The 12317-nt window shown below is 41.3% G+C and overlaps 1 protein-coding gene across 1 annotated transcript in view; it reads right to left on the reverse strand.

The window, feature by feature from the left end:
• retreg3 (reticulophagy regulator family member 3) overlaps positions 1-12317 on the reverse strand; it is a 59569-nt gene that overhangs the window by 31244 nt on the left and 16008 nt on the right. The window contains exon 3 of the mRNA XM_043721583.1: positions 5588-5618. Within this exon, the coding sequence (XP_043577518.1) occupies positions 5588-5618 (31 nt within the window). The remainder of the gene's footprint in view (positions 1-5587; positions 5619-12317) is intronic.

Here is a 12317-nt window from a genome sequence, read left to right on the forward strand (position 1 = left end):
ATAGGGCAAGCCAGACAGAGAACAGCCAGGGAATTCCTAGAAGCATGGCACTCATCCACAAACTCCATCAACAAACACATCGACCTGGACCCAATATACCGGCCACTACAGCGGACAGCTGAAACTGACAACCGGAAGTGGCAGGGACAGGCCACTATAAATGCCGGAGGAAACACCACAGAAGCGCCTCACAGGAGGCTCCCAAGCACTGAGGAGGTCACCTAGACAGGGGATGAAACATTTGCAACAAAAACTTCCAGCTCGGCGAACAGAACCACAGCAACGAGCACCCGAGCTACAAATCTTCTCACAAACTTTTAACGGAAACAATTTCCTAGCATCCACCCTTTCCAAGCCATGTATCATGTAAGTTTCTGTTACATCTCTCCTTAATCTTCTAAACTCTAATGAATACAATCCCAGGATCTTCAGCTGTTCCTCGTATGTTAGACCTACCATTCCAGGGATCATCCGTGTGAATCTTCGCTGGACACGCTCCAGTGCCAGTATGTCCTTCCTGAGGTGTGGGGACCAAAATTGGACACAGTACTCCAAATGGGGCCTAACCAGAGCTTTATAAAGTCTCAGTAGCACAACGGTGCTTTTATATTCCAATCCTCGAGATAAATGACAACATTGCATTCGCTTTCTTAATCACGGACTCAACCTGCATGTTTACCTTTAGAGAATCCTTGACTAGCACTGCCAGATCCCTTTGTACTTTGGCTTTATGAATTTTCTCACCGTTAGAAAGTAATTCATGCTTGTATTCTTTTTTCCAAAGTGCAAGACCTCGCATTTGCTCACATTGAATTCCATCAGCCATTCCCTGGACCACTCTCCCAAACTGTCTAGATCCTTCTGCAGCCTCCCCACTTCCTCAGTACTACCTGCCTGGATCGGTGGTGCTGGAAGAGCACAGCAATTCAGGCAGCATCCGAGGGCAGGCAAAATCGACGTTTCGGGCAAAAGCCCTTCATCAGGAATACCTGCCTGTCCACCTAACTTCGCATCATCGGCAAACTTCGCTAGAATGCCCCCAGTCCCTTCATCCAGACCATTAATATATAACGTGAACAGCTACAGCCCCAACACTGAACCCTGCGGGACACCGCTTGCCATTCTGAAAAAGAACCTTTTATCCCAACTCTCTGCCCTTCTGTCAGCCAATCCTCAATCCATACCAGTAGTTCACCTCGAACACCATGGGCCCTCACCTTGCTCAGCAGCCTCCCGTGTGGCACCTTATCAAAGGCCTTTTGGAAGTCTAAATAGACCACATCCACTGGGTTTCCCTGGTCTAACCTACTTGTCACCTCTTCAAAGAACTCCAACAGGTTTGTCAGGCACGACCACTCCTTACTAAATCCATGTTGACTTGTTCTAATCAGACTCTGCTCTTCCAAGAATTTAGAAACCTCATTCTTAATAATGGATTATAGAATTTTACCAACAACCAAGGTTAGGCTAATTGGCTTATAATTTTCCATCTTTTGTCTTGATCCTTTCTTGAATAAGGGGGGTTACAACAGCGATCTTCCAATCATCTGGGACTTTCCCTGACTCCAGTGACTTTTGAAAGATCTCAACCAACGCCCCTATTTCCTCAGCCACCTCCCTCAGAACTCTAGGATGTAGCCCATCAGGACCAGGAGATTTAGTCATGTGGCTACTCTTATAGTGTCTTCTTTCTCTTGTTAGCTCTTATTTCTACTCTTACAAATTCTTCATCTTCCAGTCCAAGATCAATTCTTGGCATCATACTTAACCATCTCATACTATCAAAACTATCCCACTACCCTTTTCAAAAGTCAGATGCCCTTGAATATTTAGTTCCCAGTTTTGATTTCCCTGTAACTATGCTACCATAATGGCTTAAGAACCTATATATTAAGCCCTATTTGTTCCGTTAATTCATTTATTTTATTCTGGATACTGCATGCATTTAAGTAAAGAACCACTTTTATTTTGCCCTTTTCACCATTCTCGCTTCATCCCAGCCCCTGACCTTTGATCCTATTTCCTGCTTATTTTTGTGTTTGTACACTCTGCCCCTTCTTATCCCACTGTGGTTATCATTACATAAATAGGGGCCCTGCAATATCACCAAATGCTTTTGCTTTGTAAGAATAGAACAACTTAAGAAAATAAGAAATAGGAGCAGGCGCAGGTTATTTGGCTGCTCAGGCTTGCCCTACCATTCAACAAAATAATGGCTGACCTGCCCCAGGCCTGACTCCTATTTCATGCAGCTCCTCATAGCCCTCAACTCACTGATAATTCAAAATTACAGAGAATCATTTTTAAATACTTTCAGTGATTTAGTCTCCAGTATGCTGTAAATATATAGAATTCAAGACATTCATTACCCTCTGGGAAAAGAGATTCATTTCTACTTTACTTTTAAGATGTAAATGGGAATGGGAATGTAGGGAGATGCCATGGTTCCATAACAATGTCCTATAGTTTGAGATTATACCACTAGTGGAAACATTTTAGGTCCCTTAGAATCATGTACGTTTCAATACAGTCAAGTCTTAGTCTTCTGAACTCTAAAGAATAAAGTAGGTAAATAAATAATGTAAGGTCTTTGCAACCCCTCTCCTGAATCTGCTCTTCTCTGTTTTAAAGCCTTCTCTACAGCCCTAGATTTGCCAGTATTCTGGCCCCAACACAATTCAAGTCAAGCCCATTCTACTGGAATAATTCCCTTCTACCTCAGTACTGCGCTAGTGCCCCTGAATTGAAATCTATTCCTCCTGCTACACATCTTTAAGACACACGTTTAATTTCTTGATTTTATTTACCCTATGCCAGTTTGCCCTTGACTCAGATAGTAATCCCGGGATCATTTTTTTGTATAGAATTCCTACAGTATGGAAGCAGGGCCTTCTGCCCAACAAGTCCACACCAACCCTCTGAAGAGTAACCCACCCAGACTCATTCCCTTATATTTACCCCTGACTAATGCACCTAACCTAGGCATCCCTGAACACTATGGGCAATTTAGCGTGGCCAATTCACATCTTTGGATTGTGGGAGGAAACCCATGCAGACATGGGGAGAATTTACAGACTTCACAAACAGATAGTTGCCAGAGGATGGAATTGAACCAGGTCCCTGGCGCTGTGAGGGAGCAGTGCTAACCACTGAGCCACTGTCTCGCCCGATAATCTTGGATATCTGCTTTTTAATTTAGCTCCTAACTGTTCAAATTCTCCTTTCTTTTCTATCAATGTCACAGGTACCAATGTTGATGATGGGATCTTCGTCTTCCTCTCCAAGTTCCAGTCCAGCCCTGAGGTGTTGTCCTTAACCATAGCATCAAGCAGCAGAGCCTTTGGGACTCATGCTCAGTTGCAGAGAACAGTATCCATCCTTTCAAATTATACAATATTTTGCTTCCTCACTGCATAGCCTGTGTTACAGCCTACATTCCCATTTATTTTTGTGCCAACAGTAAGCACAGTTAAATACCACTTGATCACTTTAATAAAGTTTTCTGATCACCAACAATGCTGCCATGCATACCTGCAGAGATCATCACTGCTTTTTTTCTCCCATACTTTCAACCAGATATTCCAATCTTGGCTGCAACAATAAAGCCTTGCTGATGCAATTCTGGAACAAACTGGTGAAAGGGAAGGGGAAATAATATATAGTACAAACTCCCTTTTTTCACAAAATCAGCTGCTGTATTCATGCAAGGTTTTTGAAGGTCTCAAGGTGGTGACTGAGTGAGTAAGGGGGGGGGGGGGGTAGGTCAACAAGTGGTGGGACAGGATGAGTTTTTGGTGGATCATGGGACAAGTCCTTAGATTGGGCTGTGGTGGAGAGTTCAGTCATGCTGTTCATCATTGGGTTACGCTTGAGATTAAATAGTGTAACGTTTCTAGGGTAAGTGTCCAAGTCTCTGATCTATGATCAGTGTAAGTGACATTTGCATCATGTCTGGGGTAGTTTAAACTTTCCAGGCAATGTGCCAGGACTACATTAGTGTGCCAACATGCAACGGTAATCAAAGTTCACTGTATCCCACTGTAGGGTTGGGAAAATCTGACTCATTAATTGAGGTTGGAAATAATGGAGGCCCCAGCACTAATCCAATATTTACAGCCTGCCAACTTGAAAATTCCATGCTTATTCTTACTCTCTAATTCTGGTTCATTAATTAATCTTCTGTTCATGCTAATGTATTACCCTAAACTCCATCTTGAATGACATCTGATCAAATGCAATTTAGAAATCTAAATAGACTATACCCCCAATTCAAAAACTCTGAAATTTCTGGAAAACTCAGCAGATCTGGCAGCATCTGTAAAGAGAAAACAGAGATAACGTTTTGACCACAGTAAACCTTTTCACGTCTCACAGCAGTTAGGAAAAGGTGATACTAATGTTGATGATAGAAAGTGGAGAGAAAACAAACAAAGGGAGTGAGCAGATGATGCAGAAATAGGTCAGAGAGAGAAAAAAAAGAGACCGCCAAGTAGGTAATAACGTATATTGAGTGGTTGAAAATGGACTGGCTGTACTTAAAGCAACCTATTTCATGGCAGGACATGGGTGGGGGAAATGGGCAATAGACATAGAAGGTGGTGTTCATGCTTTAACATTGTTAAGCTCTATGTTGAGTCCTGAAGGCTGTAGGGTCCCTACGTGAAAGATGAGGTATCATTCCTCCAAGCTTTTAAGCCTTGTTTGAGCACTGCAAGTAGTACACTCCCTGCTTCCCATTTATTCAGTCTACATCCTTAAAAAGACTAAAAAAAATTCAAACTCAATTCCTTTTTTGTAAAGCCATACTGACTGCTCATGTTATGGCTTTATAAAATTGTATTGTTAAGAGCTCCGTTATAATGGGTTCCAACACTTTCACAATAATCCAGGCAGGTCCGAACTCACAAGTGATTTTATTCATAAGTTGATATGTTTGCAAGTCCAGAACACAATACAGTACAATATAAAATAGCAGTTCATAAGGTGGGAGGTGATGCAGCACAGATTCATCAGAAAGACAGACCAAAAGGGTTAACTTATGAGGACAGATTGTACTACCCAGTTGTACTTGTTTTGTATACAGTATTGTGGCCTGTTTGAACTGTACAAGATAATCAATAGTATGGAAAGAAACTATTTTCTCTGAGTGGGGAAATCAGGACAAGAGGGTGTACCTGTGAAAACAACTGTGCCATTCAGTGCTGATGTCAGTAGCATTTCCTCAAAAAGATCACTGGGTAACAAACTCTTCCCCCAACAATCTGTTGAGGCTTGGAATGAATTGAACATTTCAAAATCAGTGCTAGTCATATTAAGAATTCTGGAATTATGGAAGTTCACATTAAGATCAGCCACATTTTAAATGAATAACGGTACAGACTTGAAAGACTGAACAGTCTCCAACTGTAACTAAGCTCCTATCTCATAGCACTACCACATAAGAAAATACAAACCAGTCTCAATTTTTGACTCAAACATTTGCCCTTAAAAGCAGAAGCTACATTAAAATATAAAGCACACAGTCCTTACATTGTTAAAAAGTTTAACAAGTTCAAAAATGCATAATAAGTAAAATGCAATTCTATACCTCTCAGCATCACTGTCTTCCATGTGCATCACTAAAAAAGAATAAATCATTAGTTAACTCATAATAAACCATTTGAAAAACTAAATTGCGAATGGTGGCATGCTACATTGTGATTTCACCCAGCACATCAAAGGTAGACTATCTCAGGCTCCTTATTTGTGGATACGGACAGCAACCAAAGCAAGTTATCCCTCAAGGTTCAAAAACAGCCTTTAGTGAAATAACTGAAAGCAGAGGCTTCTTCCATCAGCAACCATTTTTAACGTAATTAAAGTTCAAAGATACTTCACAGGAGCATTAGAAAACAAAAAATAACACCAAACTAAATATTACATCAGATGATCAAAAACTTAGCCAAAAATGTAGTAGAAGTAAAGGAATGTGGAAGAGGGTGTGATGAGGGAATCTCAGTGCTCAGGACATAGGCGACTGTAAGTCACAAACGGTGAAATAATAATAATTTGGATTGCATAAGATTTACAGGAGTGCTAACATCTCCAAGGGTTGTGGATTTAGCTATTACACAAATAGGGAGGGAATGGGAGGGGACGTTATGTCAGACTTTGAAAACAATTATGAGAATTTTAAACTTAAGATGTTGCTTGGCCAGGAAACTAGTTCTGTACTGTCCAGGGATCACAACAGTGCCAATGTAACCAAACCATGCAGCTATCTTAACCAAAATCAGCTTTACAAACAATTTGGGTAGCAATACTTCCTGCGCATTCAATTACAAATAAATCATCATTCAATAACTACGCAAGCAAAGCTCTTCACAAATAAACACTTGCCCATTCTGCTTTTTGTTTTATAATCTAACTGACAGACAACATAGAACATAACAGCGCAGTCCAGGCCCTTCGGCCCTCCATGTTGCGCCGACATGTGGAACCAATCTGAAGCTTATCTATCCTACACTCTCCATTTAAATGCCATTAAAGTTGGTGAGTCTACTACTGAAAAAATTAATATGTTGAAATCAAACTCAATTAGCTGTGACCTCTCATTTTCTATTTCAACAAATGTATTTATAACCACACCTGGACTCAAAATTAGCCACGGGGTCATAGCCAATGTAAGCCAAATAGATTTGGTTTTACAAGAGCAAAATACAATAAATGCTGGAAATTTGAGACAAAGATAGAAGGTGCTGAAATACTCAGCAAGATTAGTAGCATCTACAGAGAGAAGTTATTATTTCAGATTGATAAACTTACATCAGAACTAAGTAGTTAGAAATATAATTGATCTTAAGGTGGTGAAATTGGGTGGGGTGGGACAAAGAATAAAAGAGAATGTCTGTGATAGAGTGGAAAAATTATATGAAAGGAGAGTCAGTCATGAAGGGACAATGCAGAAAATGTGTTAAGCAATGTCTGAATGGCAGAATGAATAACAGTTCCTAAGTAAAACCAATGGACAAACAAGGATAACATGAAAATATGCAGAGAAAAATAAGCAGGTTGGGCAGAGAATATGGCCTGAAATTGTCAACCTCAATGTTGAGTATGCAAAGTGCCTGATTAAGAAATAAGGTGTTGCTTCTCCAGCTTACATGAAGCTTCATTGGAAGACTGCAGCAGACCAAAGTCAGAGGTGCTCTCATGCCTCACTGTGGCAATGAGTTGGAAATCAAGCCTTGTCACATCTGAAGCAATCACAGAATTTAAAGATTCTAGAGAAGCACACCAAATTCCCCACTTTATCGGACTTTATATTCTTTTAGACTCTAGCTACAAGTAAGCAATTATGAACCATCATAATTACGAACCATCGGCATGTAACTCTACTAGTTAAAACTGTAGCAACCTTGTAAAACCATCCTTGACAGAGATATACACAGAAAAAACAAAAGCCAGGGTCGTTACGAACAGAAGGAAAGACTGGGAAGGCAATTCAGGGCTGCTGAACAAAATGCTGTTCCTTTTCCAGATGCCCTCATTTGTTTGTTGCAGGTACTTATAAAACTTCTGGCTTACTACTTAAGAGTCACAGCTTATACTAACTGCTGAGGGAAAAATAACCCAGCTTTCCTCCAGCTTAACGGAGCTTTTACTGCAGAGATCAAAGACAGCTCCTGAGATGATGGTGATCTGAAAACTTTTGTTCATAGCCTTAAGTTTTTCAGCTAGCTGAGTAGTTGCTGCAGGCTGAAGGTCTTTGTCATCAATAATCTACAGATCGAATAGCTACTTGTTGCCAACCAAAGCTCCATGAATACACAACCCTTCAGCTCCAGCTCACTTGTAAACCCCAAGTCAACTACTACCGGAACTAGCAGCTGTGTTCACAGTAAGTGCCAGGTTACATGCTTTCAAAATATGCAATCATCCAGCAATTCTTCGTTTTAAACAATTCTTTTCTCATTTCAGTCCATAATTAAAAATGCAGTAAAATAAAAAGATGCTTTTATATATTACTCCACCATTACTCCTGGCTTTTATTGGTAGAGGAATTGAGTTCCGGAGTACTGAGGTAATGTTGCAGTTCTATAAGACTCTGGTGCGGCCGCATCTGGAGTATTGTGTGCAGTTTTGGTCCCCATACTATAGGAAGGATGTGGAGGCACTGGAACGGGTGCAGAGGAGGTTTACCAGGATGTTGCCTGGTATGGCAGGAAGATCGTATGAGGAAAGGCTGAGGCACTTGGGGCTGTTTTCATTGGAGAAAAGAAGGTTGAGGGGTGACTTGATAGAGGTGTACAAGATGATGAGAGGCATGGATATGATAAATAGACAAAGTCTTTTCCCTGGGGTGAGGGCATCCAGAACTGAGAGTGCATAGGTTTATGGTGAGAGGGGAAAGATATAAAAGAGACCTATGACGCAACTTTTTCACGCAGAGGGTAGTATGTGTATGGAATGAGCTGCCAGAGGAAGTGGTGGAACCGGGTGCTCTGGTTTCCTCCCACAATCCAAAAATGTGCAGGTTAGGTGGATTGGCCATGCTAAATTGCCCGTAGTGTTAGCTGAAAAGGTAAATGTAGGGGAATGGGTCTGGGTGGGTTGCGCTTCGGTGGGTCGGTGTGGACTTGTTGGGCCGAAGGGCCTGTTTCCACACTGTAAGTAATCTAGTCTAGTAGAATTGCAACATTTAAAAGGCATCTGGATGGGTATATGAATAGGAAGGGTTTGGAGGGATATGGGCAGGCAGAACTAGATTGGGTTGGGGCCGAATGGTCAGTTTCCATGCTGTACATATTTATGACTCTATCTAGCATAGGTGTACCCACAGAACTGTCACAAAAAGAGCTCCAGTTCTTTAACCCAGGAGCGGTGAAGGAGGAGTGGTATGTTTCCAGGTCAAGAACAGTGTGTGACTTACAGGTGGTAGTGCATCTGCTGCCCTCCTCCTCCTAAGGAGGGTCACCGGTTTGGTTAGCGCCATAAAAGAAGGCTTGGTATGTTGGTGCATTGCATAGTAAATAGTATTGAAGTTCAAACCGAAACTTGATGGCCATTCATCTCTGAGGCATGATCACTTTCGCACTGGCTAGTTTCAAAATACATTTGTTATGTGGCCAAATGGCCTAACTTCATATTACCGATCATTGCATACAGCATTGCACAAAACGATTGCACTATCAAACCATTTTTTTTTCAAGCAGCTCCTCCACTAACTTAGTTTTAATATTTTATGAGAGGGAAAAAAAAAATCCCAGCAGCAGATTCCCTGAGGGAGCTGCTATTTTATTTTTTGATTTGAGTCTGAAGAATGGCTGTCTGCTCTGACTGAAGCCCGTATTGTACACAGCCGTGGAGCAGTAATTGAACACTGCCGGGCCCGCCCTCATTTGCATTTGCCTGCCTTTGAGTGACAGCTGTACACGAAATGCCACATCAGTTGCCAGTATGTTGTGAGTCCGCACTAACAATCCCATGGCTCGGGGGAGACCTGCCATATTGTGATTTGGCTATCAGGCATGAAGGAAATAATTTCAAGTGCCAGGAATATGAGGCTGAATAAATGTTTCAGTGCTTCTGTATGCTGGAGGTGACAGTTCTGATTTACTGTAAAGTAATGCCTTTTTATCTATGGGATTGGCTTTCCTCGTAGTATCCTAGACATTGGTAAATTAAAAATGAATATTAGAATGACTTTATGCCAAGACAAAATCACATGACTGCACTTGTATTCTTAAAACAATTGTCCTTTTTGTCATAAGTAGGCAAGAATTTCAAATGATCTTAATATACAGATAAATACAGCAGCGTTTAATAACACATATTTCAGTCTCCTTAAACTCATGTAACTTGGTAGTCAAGTATTTCTAATGCCAGAGCATTAGGCTTTTAATCCAGTTATGGTGGGCTGGGGTATGGTGCACTATGAAATCAGGATAATGTTTGGATAAATTTTAACTTGAAATGTCTAAAGTTTAAAATTTCCAGAGTTCAAAAATCCACGTTTACGTTGTAATGCAAAATGAGCAGGAAAGCTACCCTGTTTATTGGCAGCACCATTATATAAATACTGCCAACAATCAGATTAGCTCTTGACAAGAAATACCACCTTTAGAAAGGGCTGCAATATTGACCTCTGCTTTGATTTGCAAATTTCAGTTATTACTGGTAAAACTAGAAGGTAACATGTTTAGATTATCATTATATATTGGAATGAGGACTTTAGGTAGATAATTAATTTAATTATAAAGGTTTTAAAGATAGCTTTTTTTTATAAAATTTGTAATTATACCTCAACCATCAGTTTGCAATAAATAGTGTAATTATGGCTATACAGTGAGACATACACCAAGCACAAGACCGGTAGGCAGAGGCGTGAGGAAACAAACATGAATCACTAAGAGATTTCATATAAAGTAATCTCTTACCCAGGAGTAGGCTGCTGGCAAAACATAGCAACATATGCAGCACTGAATACAGAAATCCCTTAGGAACATCACATCACGCATCCCACCAATCTGAGCAAGGATCCCGTTTTTAAAGGGTGGATGAGGGGAAATTGAGGACATTTGGAATTCAGGAACAAGTGATAATCACAATTCCCACCAAATCATAGTAGCCAGCCAAATCATAGAATCCCTACAGTGTGGAAGCAAGCCATTGAGCCCATTAAGTTCACACCAACGCTCCGAAAAGCATCCTACCCACACCAGCTCTCCTACACTATCCATGTAACCCTGCATTCCCCATTGCTAATCCATGTAGCCCGCACATCCCTGGACACTACGGACAATTTAGCATGGCCAATCCTTATGCATCTTTGGATTATAGGAATAAACCGGAGCACTTGGAGGAAACCCTTGCAGACATGAGAAGAACGTGCAAACTCCACATAGACAGTTGCCTGAGGGTGGAATTGAACCCAGGTCCCTTACACTGTGAGGCAGCAGTGCTAAACACTGAGCCACCATATCGCCCCAAATGGACAATATGTTTAGCATCTGGGAGGAAATGCAATCAGCAAGTGATTTGGCTACTATTATAGGACAAGCCAAACAGAGAACAGCCAGGGAATTCCTAGAGGCATGGCACTCATCCACAGATTCAATCAATAAGCACTTCGACCTGGACCCAATATACCGACCACTGCAACGGACAGCTGGAATGGACAACCGGAAGCGGCAGATTCAAACCACTACAAATGCCGGAGGAAAGATCACAGAAGCGCTTCACAGGAGGCTCCCAAGCACTGAGGATGTCACCTAAACAGGGGACGAAACGTCTGCAACACAAATTCCCAGCTCGGCGAACAGAACCACAACAACTCTATTTCCCCTGACTAATGCACCTAACCTACACATCCCTGAACACTATGACCAAGCTAAATTGCCCAATTCACTTGATCCACATCTTTAGACTGTGGGAGGAAACCAGAACACCCAGAGGAAATCCATGCTGACACGAGGAGAATGTGTAAACTCCACACAGACAGTTGCTGGAATCGAACCTGGGTCCCTGGCATTGTGAGGCAACGGTGCTAACCATTGAGCCACTGTACCGCCCACAAATTTTACATCCATTCATTCTTCCTTGCTTCTTTCCCCACTTATTCAGTCTTACACAATCTTAACATTTCTAAAACTTAGGGATTAGTTTAGTTTGGGAAACATGGTCAGTGTGGACAAGTTAGATCAAAGAACGTTGCCTTGCTGTATGATTCGCTGACTCATAGGCCTCTGGAATGTAACTGGAGCATTTTTTAACTCAAATGGAATCACTTAACATTGATATAAACCATTTGGGTTAATAAAAATTTATATTTCTTTAATCCTTGATGTCAAGGGCAGTTGTCATTGCCTTTTCAACTGATCAATTTTAGAAAGGAATGAGGCACTGCCAACCCTATCAATGAAGTCTTCCAATTGTGGAAAGGAGTTCAAACCGGTCTTCATGCCACATTCATCTTTATATAATCAATACAATGACTAGGTGATGCACCTGGTTTAGCTACTAACATAATGGATGAACTCCAACTGTTTTGACTAGGTTCAACAAAGTCATTTTCCAATACGTAGCGAATGCCTGTTTCCACTTGACCTTACTTCTCTGGACATTTTTTTAAAAAATCAATCCTGACTGTCCTACTTCTATATGATGTTTTAATAGATTAGATTACTTACAGTGTGGAAACAGACCCTTTGGCCCAACAAGTCCACACCGACCCGCCAAAGCGCAACCCACCCAGACCCATTCCTCTACATTTACCCCTTCACCTAACACTATGGGCAATTTAGCATGGCCAATTCACCTAACCTGCACATTTTTGG

This window comes from Chiloscyllium plagiosum, chromosome 31, assembly GCF_004010195.1.
Source record: "Chiloscyllium plagiosum isolate BGI_BamShark_2017 chromosome 31, ASM401019v2, whole genome shotgun sequence".
NCBI lineage: Eukaryota > Metazoa > Chordata > Chondrichthyes > Orectolobiformes > Hemiscylliidae > Chiloscyllium > Chiloscyllium plagiosum.